General features: G+C 44.3%; 1 protein-coding gene across 3 annotated transcripts in view; it reads right to left on the minus strand.

Annotated features, from left to right (window-relative positions):
* Nucleotides 1-16,701, minus strand: part of BRCA2 (BRCA2 DNA repair associated) — a 114,140-nt gene that overhangs the window by 2,189 nt on the left and 95,250 nt on the right. For all 3 annotated transcript variants that reach the window (XM_077298246.1, XM_077298249.1, XM_077298248.1), the window contains exons 19-25: nt 12,505-12,649; nt 11,839-11,960; nt 9,891-10,092; nt 7,576-7,742; nt 7,362-7,500; nt 6,715-6,971; nt 920-1,057 (exon numbers count right to left, since the gene is read on the minus strand). In XM_077298246.1, coding sequence (XP_077154361.1) covers nt 920-1,057; nt 6,715-6,971; nt 7,362-7,500; nt 7,576-7,742; nt 9,891-10,092; nt 11,839-11,960; nt 12,505-12,649 — 1,170 coding nt within the window. The remainder of the gene's footprint in view (nt 1-919; nt 1,058-6,714; nt 6,972-7,361; nt 7,501-7,575; nt 7,743-9,890; nt 10,093-11,838; nt 11,961-12,504; nt 12,650-16,701) is intronic.

Genomic DNA, 16,701 nt, shown 5'->3' on the forward strand with positions numbered 1-16,701 from the left:
TGCTCCACAACGATGTGGACAGAAGACTAAGCAGCCGCGGATTAGAACAGACGCCTGGAGGCGCAAGACCCAAGGAGGCATCTACCCTGCGGGGCAAGTGAGCCGTGCCCTGGCAGGGGCACCCTATCTTAGCCCGACCTTCTATATTGGCCTATCAAAACCAGAGATGTATGGTAGCCATAGAGGCGGTCATACATCTGCCAGAACATACTGCGATGAGTATGAGCACAAGGCAACCTGTGAGGGACAGGTAGAGCTGCACAACTCTGGCAATGTCAGATTGTGTAAAAACCTCTCAGGGAAAAGGAAGGCTAAGTACCTAAAGGAAGGAGAGCCATCGGCTCATTAAGGTGAATTCGGAGAACCCTCTAATGAGGCAGCCGAACACCAGACCGCTCTGTCCTGAAGGAGAGACAGGTGAGAGCCCCCCTCTGAACCTCGCCTGATGGAAGAGATCATTACAAGAAAATATCATTCTGCCGGAAAGCCAAGATGGAGAGATATCTCTGATCAGCATGAAATGAGAGGATTGTAGGATCGTGCAAGACCAGATTGAAGCCCCCCAGATCCATGAGGGCTAATATGATGGCCCTGAGTTTGCTTACGTTTTGCTAAACCAGAGCAGTCAAGGCAGGAACCTGGCCCCTGGGAGTCGAGCCTGGCTCAAGACCCGGAGCTAAACTAAATGGCTGAGTGTTGTATGTGGGGAAGAGGCAGCTTTTTTCTAAGACACATTCATAGGGTTAGCTTACAAATAGCAGCATACAACCCATGGTTCTGTGTTCCCCAATGAAACAACCGAGAAAACGTTTTAACACGTGTAACATATTTACCTGCCACATGTACCATATTTACCTGCCACATGTACCATTTTATCAATGTTTAATGGTGCTAAAAAAACAGCAAAGTGTTAACTTACTGAACATCGGCTTCCAGGAGCTACATGAGGGCGCGGGTCCACACTGCAATGTGTCAAGGACGCTCTTTCTTGGGGGTTTTGAGCTTGCAGGATGTTCATTAGTTTATTCTCCACTTCTTTACAAAACTCTGGAACAGACTGAGCATAAAAGAAAAGCTTCAGTTACAGATGGAGTTTTCTAATGGTTTTAAGTCAGTCTATTTATTTATACTACGTTATCATTGTGTATGAGAAAAATACCCTACATTTCCTGCACGAATACAGAAGACGCACTTTCCCCAATTTATGGGGTGTATTAGGACTGGCCAGCCGTGACTTCACTTCAGAGCACTTGGATTATTACAGGGAGGTCACTGCTCCCATATAAAATAACGCATGGATCCAGTTCAGTGCGTAGCTTGGTGGCTCAGTGGTTAGTAGCACTGTTGCCCAGTAGCACTGGGTTCCTGTGGTCAAATCCCACCAAGAACAACATTATTATTTATCAAAACAGGAGGACAACAGGAGTGTTTAGAGAAAATACATATTAATTTTATTAGAAAAATTATTAAAAATGACACTTAAAAAACACCAAATGAAAACACCAGAAAATAGCATCAGTACCGGTATCCATTGTTAGCAACAAATAATACAATGTAAATTTGTTAGCGTGTAATAATGCCTACATAAAGGATCCATGACCCCCAAAACCCCCAGAAAGGACCAAAATGCAAGACCCGCTTTTCTATCCCATTAATCACAAATGCCGTCCGTGCGGCTGAAGCAGTAAGGGTCTAGCAAAAAAAATAAAAAAAAATAGTCCAAGGAGAGGGTAAGTGTGAGGAGTGTCCTTAGGAGCAATATAAGTGAAAAGCCCCCACTAGAACACCAACCATGTCAGGATCTTACCCAGTACTGCGACCCCTGGATTGGGCGCAACCCCCGACGCACGTTTCGCTGCTATCTTGCTTGCTTTCTCAAGGGGACATCCCCCTGACAAAGGCACGCCGCCGAAACGCGCGTAGGGGTCATGGCACCATCTCCTGAGCTTTGGTAAGACCCCGTTATCCATTCTTGTTACGGTTGTTGCGAGTACAGCGGGTTTTTCTGCTGTTTATTATATGTCTAATGCATGGTAACTTTGGCTCGCCACTATGGCTTTACGTATCTGCCTTTAGCAATTTATGCCTAGAGTATCATTGTGTTTTCTAATGCAGTAGTTTCTTGTTACACAGCAACATACCATGTTATGTATGTCTCACTAGGTCTTGCCAGACCATCTGCTCAGTAATGGTGCCACTTTTGTCTTCCTTGGCTCATTAACCAGACACTCCCTGTGGGTATTATTTTAGATATCTGTATATTTTGTTTCAATAAAGATTGTTACATTTCTTGTTCAATATACGCTTCAGTTTCTATATTTCTTGTTCTATATACGCTTCAATTTCTATATGATTCTACCTATTTAGCGTAGAACAGGTGCTTACTAATTGTTGGTACGGATGCTATATGTCACTATAACTAGTGGTTTCGTATTTATTTATCGCCTACAAGCATCCTTCCAGTCTGGGGTTATTGTTTGATTTTCACACATACTATATAGCAGCCTCATACTATATAGCAGCCACATACTATATAGCACAGCCCACGTAACACAGCCACGTAGTATATAGCACAGCCACGTAGTATATAGCACAGCCCACGCAGTATATAACACAGCCCACGCAGTATATAACACAGCCCACGCAGTATATAACACAGCCCACGCAGTATATAACACAGCCCACGCAGTATATAACACAGCCCACGCAGTATATAACACAGCCCACGCAGTATATAACACAGCCCACGCAGTATATAACACAGCCCACGCAGTATATAACACAGCCCACGCAGTATATAACACAGCCCACGCAGTATATAACAGCCCACGCAGTATATAACACAGCCCACGCAGTATATAACACAGCCCACGCAGTATATAACACAGCCCACGCAGTATATAACACAGCCCACGCAGTATATAACACAGCCCACGTAGTATATAACACAGCCCACGTAGTATATAGCAGTGTGGGCACCTTATCCCTGTTAAAAAAAAGAATTAAAATAAAAAATAGTTATGTACTCACCCTCCGGCGTCCAGCGAAGCTGTCCTGATGCGTGCGATGCTGCCGCCAGCTTCCGTTCCCAGTGATTCATTGCGAAATTACCCAGATGACTTAGCGTTCTCGCGAGACCGCTAAGTCATCTGGGTAATTTCGCAATGCATCAGTGGGAACGGAAGCTGGCGGCGGCAGCATCGCACGCATCGGTGGATGGCGGAAGGTGAGAATAGCACAATTTTTTATTATTTTTAACATTATATCTTTTTACTATTGATGTTGCATAGGAGCATCAATAGTAAAAAGTTGGTCCGGGATGGGGCGACACACTGGCGCTGACTGGAGGGGAGTAGGGAGAGGCCAATTCACGGCCGGAATAAGCCAGTCACTGATTCAGCGACACGGGATTTCCATTACAGACAAACAGACGGAAGTACCCCTTAGACAATTATATAGATATTTAGATCACCATTGATTGTGTGGTGCTGTACATGACAGCAGGTTACATACAAGATACAAATATAAAAATTACAGAGAACAATGACAGACTGACACAGACAGCAGAGGGCCCTGACCTTGCGGTCTTACAGTCTACAGGGCAATGGGGAAGCAGGTAGGTTGGGGGTTGCGGCAGCGCCGGTGGTGGTGAGGTGGCAGGGGGTTATTGTGGGCTGTGAGAGTTCTTGAAAAGATGCTTTTTCAAGTTTCATCTGAAAGTTCCGAATGTGGTGGAATTAGACGTGGTGAGGCATAGAATACCAAAGTATGGGGGATTCTTGGGAAAAGTATCGTAGACGATTGGGTGAGGAACATATAAGTGTGGAGGAGAGAAGATGGTCTCGAGAGGACTGGCGATTACGTGTTGGAAGATATCGGGAGATTAGTTCAGAGATATATGGAGGAGACATTATGGATGGCTTTGTAGGTCTGTATTAATAGTCTGAACTGAATACATTGGGAAATTAGGACATGATGAAAGGATTTTCAGAGGGGAGAATTGGCGGATAACTAGGGAGCTGAGAGATAAATGTGTTTAAATAAAATGTTCCTGTGCGGAGATAATCTTATACATGTGCCCCTGCTGTGTAATGGCCGTGTCTGACCGTACGGGAACATGGTCTGATCATACCACAGCTCCTGGGCAGGGGAGGACACGAGAGCATACAGACAGGACGGCATTCTCTGATTTTATCCCATATTCCAATGACATACTGACAGGGAATTTTGATTGTGGACAGCGATGATTATGTCTGTAAAGTGCTGCGGAATTAGTGGCGCTATCTAAAAGAGGGAAATAAATACTAAGCTTTTATGGATTTATTAATGGAGCGTTATGTTCCTATATCCATATACAAAGGAGGAACTGGTGACTTCACACCTGAACAAACTGATAGGAAATGTTTCTAGAAAATACTAATACCTTCTTCATGCTACCTGCAGACACATGTGGATTGTGTGTCCGGCACACATTTCATGCACAGACTATATGGATTATATAGACTACTGTATCCAGCATGTGCCTGTCGCATAATGCAGGTCTATATACATTGTGAAGACTGTGTGCAATGTTAATCTACAAGTATGTGCACATGAAGTTCTTTGAGAAGTTTTTTGTTTTTTTTTTTAAGCAGAAACTGGGTATGTGTAGCCTTTTAGCTTATTTTTTTTATAGAAAACTAAGCAGAACCTTTAAGTTTTAGAGTTTTGTATTTTTGGAGAGGATTTGAAGTGTCATCTCAGGTTCTGCTCCAAAAACTCCTCAAAATACTATTTGTGCACATAGCCACCGAGCTGAAACTTTCCAAATTTCAAAACTCCTCTCAAACTTGGAGTTACTGCTCAATTTCTGCTTCGAAACCTCAGCATGACGACTCAGTTTTTCTTTGTCACATAAGGGTATGTTCACACTATCATGCCTGCAGGGCAAATACTGTGACTGTACTTGTGTAAATACCCTCATTGCTTCAGCATATTTACCATGTAACAAAAAACATTTTCAGAGGGGTTTGTGCTCAAAAAATCCGATTTCTGGACCAGACATGTGGGAGAGATTTCAACAACACATCCACATGCTGTTGAATTTTTCCATGAAGGAGATTTGGATAAAGAATTTCAGGATTTTCACTTTATGAGGCTGTTGAGTTCAGGAAACTAGACCCAAAAGTCAGTGCACTATGGCCCAAGAAACATGGATCTATGAATTCAATTTTTAACATACATGCCTGGATTCATCAGAACTGGTGATCTTCATGCCGGTCTTGGTGCGGGGGTGTGTAGGAGTCCTGGTTCATTAAAAGACATGTCTGATAAGTGATGTGCACCTCGCCACAAATCTTACTCTAGTCATGGACTGGAGTAAGATTTATCGCATAAGGAATGCCTTAGTACGTCATGAATTAGACAAGCTGTGGCATCCCTTTTGGCGGAGCTGGGTAAAACTGGTGTGGAAACACCAAAATTACTGTATATACTCGAGTATAACCAGAGACCCCTAATTTTGTCACAAAAAAATGGGAAAACTGAATGACTCAAGCATCAGCCTAGTGTGGGAAATACAGCAGCTACTGGTAAATTTAAAAAATAAATATAGATACCAATAAAAGTAAAATTCATTGAGATATCAGTAGGTTAAGTGTTTTTGAATATCTATATTGAATCAGGAGCCCCATATAATGCTCCATAAAGGTCATGATGGGACCCATAAGATGCTCCATAATAAAATATGCCCCATATAATGCTGCATAAAGGTTGATTGTGGTCCCATAACATTTGCCCCATATGCTGCTGCGATTAAAAAAAACCAAAAAACGACATACTCACCTCTTGTCCTGAGCAGGCGGGGACACCGGCACTTGCGATATTCACCTGTTCCCGTTCCACCACCGCGAGCCGCTGTGTCTTCCGTCTCTCTGCAGTGACTGTTCAGGCAGAGGGTGTCGCACACACTAAACACATCATCGCGTCTGACCTGAACGTCACAGCCAGAGGACGTGGAAGACGGAGCAGCGCGCGGCAGTGGAACGGGGACAGGTGAATATCCCGTGGCTCACCCTCCCCCGTAATACACACCCTCCCGGTGCGGTCCCTGCTTCTCCGATGCGATGGCGCCGGCAGCTTGTTCCTGTGTTCAGCGGTCACTGGTACCGCTCATTAAAGTAATGAATATGCGGCTCTACCCCTATGGGAGTGGAGTCGCGTCCATATTCATTACATTAATGAGCGGTACCATGTGACCGCTGAACACAGGAAGAGCTGTGGGCGCCGGAGAAGCAGGGACATGCAGAGACGCACCGGGAGGTGAGTATGATGTGACACCTGCCGCCGACCCCCTGGGACCATGACTTGAGTATAAGCCGAGGAGCACTTTCAGCCTAAAAAAATAGGCTGAAAATCTCGGCTTATACTCGAGTATATACGATAATCTAATTTTTGCAGAACTCCATGTAGCGACTTTTCAAAGCAATTTAAGAAATAATTCTGGCATAATTGCTTTGATGAACTGGGGCCACAGAGTTGGTTTTGTATTTGCCAAGGATTTGTAGCAAAAACAAGTCAACAAATATGTGGCAGATTTTCCACCGCGTCTGCTCCGGCACACGTATACAACAAGAGGATTCAAACTGAAAGCAAAGGAGAAGTGAAGGATACTTGGTGTTTAGGTTATAGGCCACCAATGAGGCATTTATATTACTAGTTTCTCGGTTTAGATACCTGTATGGACTGCCGAAGTTTCTGAATACCTCTTTGGAGGTGCTGCTCTTTGGGATTTGCTGCAATAAAGGACCGATCTCCAGCAAACAATACAGGAACTCCAGACATGTGCTCTGACCTCCAGCGCAGGTTGGCAGCAGCGATGAAGGTGCTCGGTCTGGTGGGCTCTTCCAGGGCCAGCTGTCCCAGGTCTGTATAGAACTTCAGTGCTACAACATTACTGGTCTCATCCGACAAATAAACCAGGGGTGCAGCGCCTAAAATGTTCAATATTTGTGCTCATATTTAACATTACAGACAGAGAAAACGATTACAATTCAGTATTTCAGTTCTTGAAGGTTGAGACAGATTTTACATTTATGATGAGTCCATGGGGGAATTCATTTCTCAGATACATGAGTTTGTCATAACTGAAAGGTACCACATATATTTATTGCAGGTTATGTTTAGTGCATAGCAAATGTAAGTCTGATGTGAACATAGAATATGTATATATCCCATATTTAGAGGAATATTTCAGGACCATATGAACAGCATTTATTTAGGGCTATGGTGCCATGTGAGGTGACAGGCCGTGACACGACCCTATTGACAATTGTTAGATGCCATGTTTTGGCGTGTAGCACTGGTCGTATAGGCCATTATACCTGGTTTTAGTTGTGTGCAGATCACCAGTCCCACCACATCCACTTCTCCATACGCAGCAGTGAAATGAGGCTCCACAAACTGACTAAACTCCGTCACTTGCCTCTCAGCGTAAACCTGCTCCAGAACGTCCTGTAGGGGCTGATAATAAACATTTCCCCATGATAATATGCAGGATATATCCCCCCAGTGAGGGCTCATCTCAGATTCTCTTACCGGCAGCTGCTGGAACTGTGTCTTCTTGGTGACGGTCAGCTGCACCGCGGCCGTGTCAGAGCTTCCCTTTGACGGCGAAGCTGCCAGCTGATAGATCTTGAAACGTCCTCCCTCTTTTAGCAGTGACACTACATCAGGTAATGGCCGCCATATGTTTAACATGTAAGCTGTGTAAAGGATATAAAATATACACCGCACAATATTATGTCGCCCAGAACTCTGTCCCAAGCTTATGGAGCACTGTCTGCAAATTAACAAGTCTTTTGTCATCTACATGGCTCGATCATTTCCAAAATTGTACAAGCTTAGGGGAGCAGACATTTTAATATCCCCCATGCTAAAAATGTTCTACTGCTCATGATACCTATGATCAGGCATTTGCCCGTGCTCTAGATTGATCTGATAATACCCATGACCTGACGTTTGCCCCTGCTCTAGATTCATCTGTTCATGATAACCATGGCCTGGCGTTTGCCCCTGCTCTAGATTGATCTGATAATACCCATGGCCTGGCGTTTGCCCCTGCTCTAGATTGATCTGATAATGCCCATGGCCTGGCGTTTGCCCCTGCTCTAGATTGATCTGATAATGCCCATGGCCTGGCGTTTGCCCCTGCTCTAGATTGATCTGATAATACCCATGGCCTGGCGTTTGCCCCTGCTCTAGATTGATCTGATAATACCCATGGCCTGGCGTTTGCCCCTGCTCTAGATTGATCTGATAATATCCATGGCCTGGCGTTTGCCCCTGCTCTAGATTGATCTGATAATGCCCATGGCCTGGCGTTTGCCCCTGCTCTAGATTGATCTGATAATGCCCATGGCCTGGCGTTTGCCCCTGCTCTAGATTGATCTGATAATACCCATGGCCTGGCGTTTGCCCCTGCTCTAGATTGATCTGATAATACCCATGGCCTGGCGTTTGCCCCTGCTCTAGATTGATCTGATAATACCCATGGCCTGGCGTTTGCCCCTGCTCTAGATTGATCTGATAATACCCATGGCCTGGCGTTTGCCCCTGCTCTAGATTGATCTGATAATACCCATGGCCTGGCGTTTGCCCCTGCTCTAGATTGATCTGATAATACCCATGGCCTGGCGTTTGCCCCTGCTCTAGATTGATCTGATAATGCCCATGGCCTGGCGTTTGCCCCTGCTCTAGATTGATCTGATAATATCCATGGCCTGGCGTTTGCCCCTGCTCTAGATTGATCTGATAATGCCCATGGCCTGGCGTTTGCCCCTGCTCTAGATTGATCTGATAATACCCATGGCCTGGCGTTTGCCCCTGCTCTAGATTGATCTGATAATACCCATGGCCTGGCGTTTGCCCCTGCTCTAGATTGATCTGATAATACCCATGGCCTGGCGTTTGCCCCTGCTCTAGATTAATGGTGTAGCGAGATATGCAGATTTGATTCTGTCAATGAACCTAAAGGCGCTGGTTTACTGTCCTGTTTATACATCATGATTAACACTTGGAATCTAAGGGTATGTTTCCACGGGCTGGATTACATCCGGAATAGCTGTGGATTGAACGCTGCGTACAACCGGCAGTGTCCAGATGTTACAGCATAGTGGAGGGGATTTTATCAAATCCCGTCTCCACTATGCGTGCGAACATGCATCCAGTGGCCCTGCGTTTACGGACATGCAGCGCATCTTTTTAGAACGCAGCATTTCTGTTTACCTTGTGGCGACGTTCCGTCGCAGCAAGGTAAATAACACAGTCCTATGTATGGGGAGCGGAGATTCCAGATGTGTGCAATGAACATATCCGTAATTACCGCGCCTACAGAAGGGGGCGGCGCTTTGGGCGGAGCGGGTTTTCCGCGCCGTCAATCCGGACAGTGGACACGCACCCTAATATTTCTTTCCCCACACAGCTCGTTATCAGCAGCACATCCCCTCTCTTTACATGTGGCGATGTGCTGCTAACAGTACATTTTTTCCGGCATAAATGATACAAATCGTAGGACAAACACACGTTTTGCTCATATATCAGGTGATCACTAGCATATTTATACAAGCAGATGACCGGGAGCAATCGAACCTACAAACAATCGTGTGCAGATTATCGACTCTTATAAATTAGGCCTCATTCAGACAGCAGTCATTTTCACGTACACAAAAAAAAAATGGTCCCCGTGTCGTCTGCATTTTGGTTCCCTGTGTCATCTGCGTTTTGGGCCCCCTCTCTATTAACCAGAGTGGGAAAACTACTGCAACAAGCTCCTCTTCGATAAAGAGGATAAGTTTCATATAACAAGGGGCATGGTTTGGGCGACAAGCCCTGTAATTGGCCATCAAACAAACCTGAGTTAGCGCCATCATCTTTGTAATCCACGATCCGTATCTTCCATACTGGCGTTACATCCCTGCGTGTGCCGCTACCAGCTTCTTGCTCAGAGGACTCGATGGCCTTCCTGAATTCGGCCTGGATCTGTGCCTGCCTCTTATCGGTTAATAATTGCCTGTGATGATTTACAGCCCTCAGCTGATCACTACATAGACAGGACTGAGAGCAGAAACATTTGTTATTTAGCGAGTGGAGTGGATTCGTTTCATCACAAAGTCACAAAGTGACTCAGTCTCTGTTCACACCATGGTTGAATCCTGTCATATATGATGGAAATCTCCAACCTATTACATTGTATATTTATACATTATCCCTTGCGGTATAGGATTCATATTGACAGGTTTCCACATTCACTGGAGGACACGGAAAACAGAGTGAAAATTTAGAACAAGCACAAGAATGTCTGGAAAGGAACAGAAAAAGAAAACTGTGGGAGCGATGTCTTGACATTATGGTACGGTAACTATTTTCTTGCTAGTTTCATTTGAAGAAGAATGAGAGAAGCATCCGAGGATGTAAACGTGAACGCTGGGAGAATTTGGTAAATGTTGAGAGAGAAGACCAGGTGGTGGTTTAAGGCATCTAAATATCTAAAGCTAAGGGTATGTGCACACACGGCATCTTTAAAGGGAATCGGTCAGTATGGTCAATCCCCTAAGCCGTCTATATGGGCATGTAGGTAACAGGAAGCTGAATAAACCGATACCTTGATATCTGGGATCCAATGTCTAATTCCAAAGAAATCCATATTTTTCTTAATACGTAAATGAGCTGTTAAGATCTATAAGCCGGACATAGATCTCCTTCCAGAGTAAATTTTAACTGAAAGGGGAATTACCAATTTAGATTGTGAGCCCCAACGGGGACAGTGATGTTAATGTGTGCAAACTGTAAAGCGCTGCGGAATATGTTAGCACTATATAAAAATAAAGATTATTATTATTACCAGTGTGAGACATGTAATGACTGACATAAAAATATAAAGGCGGCTCGCAGCATTCCAATAATGGAAAATTACAAAACGGCACATAGGCACAAAAAAAAGATGCAAGGTTAAAAAGTTCCAAGGAGTCCACTTTGAAAAAATTAAATAGAAGATACTAGGTCCAATTCCATTTATTCTGCCATAGATGCGACGTTCCGACCAGCCATAGGACTTTTTCAAGCATGTAAAAGAATAAGACATCAGATCACTAATATCAAGGTGTCATTTTATTCCACTTCCTCTGACCTACTACATTTTCGAGATGCTAACTCGGCTTCAGGAAAATGGCCGCCGCGATCTCCATCTGCGCAGGCGCGGCATCCCGCGGCCATTTTCCTGAAGCCCCGGGCAGCAGAGCACTCCATCTGCACACGCGCGGCCTCAGGAAGATGGCCGCCCCCACCGATGACCAGAGGAATAGCGCAGATCGCGCTCTTTTTCTTCAACCGGGGAAGTGGATTCGGCAGTTGGACATGCGCAAACCACTACGCCACCAACGGAAAGATAAGCAAGATCTGGGGGAAGAAACAGCGATGTCACCACGCCCATTCGACCAGACCAGCGTGAGTGACAGCCCAAAACGGCGACTTTACAAAGGTATTTCGGCAGCATAGGTGGGGGAATAAAGGCACAAAAAAGACACTAATGTAAAGCACAGCTCTGCCCCTATTTAACGCTATTATCATCTCATCTTTAAAAAACGGGGTGACAGGTTCCCTTTAATATCACAGAAAAAAAAAACATACTGTGGTAGATCCAAGAGGAGCTTTCAGCATTGTTCATGATGTTCAGAGAAACCACAAATGGAAGAGGTCACCTCTGAGAGGTTTATGGCAGGGGATGTCAGCCACAAGGAAGACTGCTCAACAGACCTAGACCTAGACCTAGAGGTCAGTAGAGGACTATGTCATAACTCATACCTCAAGGTAGCTGGGGTCGGGCTCGTTCTGTAGAGCTTCGTATAGCTCTGCCCCATCCTGAAGAGTGCGGATCTGTGGTTCACTTAAACTCTGGCGTCGTGGTCGTTTTTTTTCAGCACAAACTGCAAAAGCATACATCTGTAGTAACTATATTTTTGTCCTACCCAGTGGCTCAATGGTAGGATTTTGACATTTTAGTTGTTTGACATGGTCTATAAACAATAACACTTTGACAACATACAAGCACCAAACCAATCATGAAAAAAAATTAAACTTTTTTACACTTCTATTTAATTAAAGGTTAGATACAAATCTATTTAAAGGAGTTACTTACAGAACAAAGTCTGTATAAAGGCTCTAATAGGCCATAAATTAGTTCTTCAGCTCAGGACTTCCTCTATGAGCCATAAATAGTGGCAGATCTGAGTCATCCATGTATTACATGGCCAGAACATAATACTACATTTCCAAGCATACATTTTATAGGTAACAGAAGTTCTGCAGGGAATGAAAGCCAGATCAATGATGTCCATCTGAGAAAGGGGTGTCTGTGGGAGGAGAACCCTACCTACAACTGGATGCAGCAACTGCAACCCAGAGAAGGTGACATCTCTATGTGCCATATATTTTACTTACAGTACAACCTTGTTAATACCACAGTCCTACCTTCCTTTTTTTCATATTCTTCCTGAATCTTGACAAATAAGACTTCCAGATTTTTCTGCTGCCTTGTAGAGTGTCTTTCTGCCTCCTTTACTTCTGCACGTTCATTGCGAAACACGTACGTCCCATTGCCCATTTTTTCCATCCACTAGGTAAAAAGATACTGTATATATTTGTGGATTTTAGACCCAACACAAAACTAAATATCAGAACGTGCAGCAGCACATTGTGTGTACCCAAATATACAACACTGAATGTATGATCCGGGATCTTCGTCACTGACATACAGACTGTACTGGAGGTGCTGGAGTAACATTTCTTGCACAACATACGCCACAACTTTTAACCCCTTCATGACCTTGCCGTTTTTTGCAATTCTGACCAGTGTCCCTTTATGAGGTAATAACTCAGGAACGCTTCAACGGATCCTAGCGATTCTGAGATTGTTTTTTCGTGACATATTGGGCTTCATGTTAGTGGTAAATTTAGGTCGATAATTTCTGAGTTTATTTGTGAAAAAAACGGAAATTTGGCAAAAATTTTGAAAATTTCGCAATTTTCACATTTTGAATTTTTATTCTGTTAAACCAGAGAGTTATGTGACACAAAATAGTTAATAAATAACATTTCCCACATGTCTACTTTACATCAGCACAATTTTGGAAACAAATTTTTTTTTTGCTAGGAAGTTATAAGGGTTAAAATTTGACCAGTGATTTCTCATTTTTACAACAAAATTTACAAATCCATTTTTTTTTAGGGACCACCTCACATTTGAAGTCAGTTTGAGGGTTCTATATGGCTGAAAATACCCCAAAGTGACACCATTCTAAAAACTGCACCCCTCAAGGTGCTCAAAACCACATTCAAGAAGTTTATTAACCCTTCAGGTGTTTCACAGCAGCAGAAGCAACATGGAAGTAAAAAATGAACATTTAACTTTTTAGTCACAAAAATGATCTTTTAGCAACAATTTTTTATTTTCCCAAGGGTAAAAGGAGAAACTGTACCACGAACGTTGTTGTCCAATTTGTTCTGAGTACGCCGATACCTCATATGTGGGGGTAAACCACTGTTTGGGCGCACGGCAGGGCTCGGAAGGGAAGGAGCGCCATTTGACTTTTTGAATGAAAAATTGGCTCCAATCTTTATTGCATAGTGCGCATAGTGAGCACTTTAAACCCCCAGGTGCTTCACAAATTGATCCGTAAAAATGAAAAAGTACTTTTTTTTCACAAAAAAATTATTTTAGCCTCAATTTTTTCATTTTCACATGGGCAACAGGATAAAATGGATCCTAAATTTTGTTGGGCAATTTCTCCTGAGTACACCAATTCCTCACATGTGGGGGTAAACCACTGTTTGGGCACATGGTAAGGCTCGGAAGGGGAGGCGTGCCATTTGACTTTTTGAATGGAAAATTAGCTCCAATCGTTAGCGGACACCATGTCGCGTTTGGAGAGCCCCTGTGTGCCTAAACATTGGAGCTCCCCTACAAGTGACCCCATTTTGGAAACTAGACCCCCCAAGGAACTTATCTAGATGCATAGTGAGCACTTATAACCCCCAGGTGCTTCACAGAAGTTTATAACGCAGAGCCGTGAAAATAAAAAAATAATTTTTCTTTCCTCAAAAATGATTTTTAGCCCAGAATTTTTTATTTTCCCAAGGGTAATAGGAGAAATTGGACCCCAAATGTTGTTGTCCAGTTTGTCCTGAGTACGATGATACCCCATATGTGGGGGTAAACCACTGTTTGGGCGCACGGCAGGGCTCGGAAGGGAAGGCACGCCATTTGGCTTTTTGAATGGAAAATTAGCTCCAATCATTAGCGGACACCATGTCGCGTTTGGAGAGCCCCTGTGTGCCTAAACATTGGAGCTCCCGCACAAGTGACCCCATTTTGGAAACTAGACCTTCCTAGGAACTAATCTAGATGTGTGGTGGGCACTTTGAACCCCCAAGTGCTTCACAGAAGTTTATAACGCAGAGCCATGAAAATAAAAAATAATTTTTCTTTTCTCAAAAATGATTTTTTAGCCCACAATTTTTTATTTTCCCAAGGGTAACAGGAGAAATTGGACCCCAAAAGTTGTTGTCCAGTTTCTCCTGAGTACGCTAATACCCCATATGTGGGGGTAAACCACTGTTTTGGCACACGTCGGGGTTCGGAAGGGAAGTAGTGACGTTTTGAAATGCAGACTTTGATGGAATGCTCTGCGGGCGTCAGGTTGCGTTTGCAGAGCCCCTGATGTGCCTAAACAGTAGGAACTCCCCACAATTGACTCCATTTTGGAAACTAGACCCCCAAGGGAACTTATCTAGATGTGTGGTGAGCACTTTGAACCCCCAAGTGCTTCACAGAAGTTTATAACGCAGAGCCGTGAAAATAATAAATGTGTTTCCTTTCCTCAAAAATATTTTTTTAGCCCAGAATTTTTTATTTTTGCAAGAGTAACAGGAGAAATTGGACCCCAAAAGTTGTTGTCCAGTTTCTCCTGAGTACGCTGATACCCCATATGTGGGGGTAAACCACTGTTTGGGCACATGTCGGGGCTCGGAAGGGAAGTAGTGACGTTTTGGAATGCAGACTTTGATGGAATGGTCTGCGGGCATCATGTTACGTTTGCAGAGCCCCTGATATGCCTAAACAGTAGAAACCCCCCACAAGTGACCCCATTTTGGAAACTAGACCCCCCAAGGAACTTATCTAGATGTGTGGTGAGCACGTTCAACCCCCAAGTGCTTCACAGAAGTTTACAACGCAGAGCCGTGAAAATAAAAAATCATTTTTCTTTCCTCAAAAAAGATGTTTTAGCAAGCAATTTTTTATTTTCACAAGGGTAACAGGAGAATTTGGACCCCAATATTTGTTGCCCAGTTTGTTGTGAGTACGCTGATACCCCATATGTGGGGGTAAACCACTGTTTGGGCACACGTCAGGGTTCGGAAGGGAAGTAGTGACATTTGAAATGCAGACTTTGATGGAATGGTCTGCGGGCGTCACATTGCATTTTTCAGAGCCCCTGATGTGCCTAAACAGTAGAAACACCCCACAAGTGACCCCATTTTGGAAACTAGACCCCCGAAGGAACTTATCTAGATGTGTGGTGAGCACTTTCAACCCCCAAGTGCTTCACAGAAGTTTATAACGCAGAGCCGTGAAAATAAAAAATAATTGTTCTTTCCTCAAAAATTATGTTTTAGCAAGTAATTTTTTATTTTTGCAACGGTAACAGGAGAAATTGGACCCCAACAGTTGTTGCCCAGTTTGTCCTGAGTACGCTGGTACCCCAAATGTGGGGGTAAACCACTGTTTGGGCGCACGTCGGGGCTTGGAAGGGCGGGAGCACCATTTGACTTTTTGAACGCAAGATTGGCTGGAATCAATGGTGGCGCCATGTTGCGTTTGGAGACCCCTGATGTGCCTAAACAGTGGAAACCCCTCAATTCTAACTTCAACACTAACCCCAACACACCCCTAATCCTAATCCCAACTGTAGCCATAACCCTAATCACAACCCTAACCCCAACACACCCCTAACCACAACCCTAACCGCAACACAACCGTAACCCTAATTCCAACCCTAATCCTAACCCTAATCCCAACCGTAACCCTAATCCCAACCCTAACCACAACTGTAACCCCAACACACCCCTAACCCTATCCGTAACCCTAACCACAAGCCTAATCTTAACCCTATTTCAAACCCTAGCCCTAATTCCAACCCTAACTCTAATTCCAACCTTAACCCTAAGGCTATGTGCCCACGTTGCGGATTCGTGTGAGATTTTTCCGCACAATTTTTGAAAAATCTGCAGGTAAAAGGCACTGCGTTTTGCCTGCGGATTTACAGCAGATTTCCAGTGTTTTTTTGTGCGGATTTCACCTGCGGATTCCTATTGAGGAACAGGTGTAAAACGCTGCGGAATCCGCACAAAGAATTGACATGCTGCGGAAAATACAATGCAGCGTTTCTGCACGGAATTTTCCGCACCATGGGCACAGCGGATTTGGTTTTCCTTAGGTGTACATGGTACTGTAAACCTGATGGAAAACTGCTTCGAATTCGCAGCGGCCAATCCGCTGCGGATCCGCGGCCAATCCGCGGCGGATCCGCGGCCGATCCGCTGCGGATCCGCGGCCGATCCGCTGCGGATCCGCTGCGGATCCGCGGCCGATCCGCTGCGGATCCGCGG

This window comes from Ranitomeya variabilis, chromosome 3, assembly GCF_051348905.1.
Source record: "Ranitomeya variabilis isolate aRanVar5 chromosome 3, aRanVar5.hap1, whole genome shotgun sequence".
NCBI lineage: Eukaryota > Metazoa > Chordata > Amphibia > Anura > Dendrobatidae > Ranitomeya > Ranitomeya variabilis.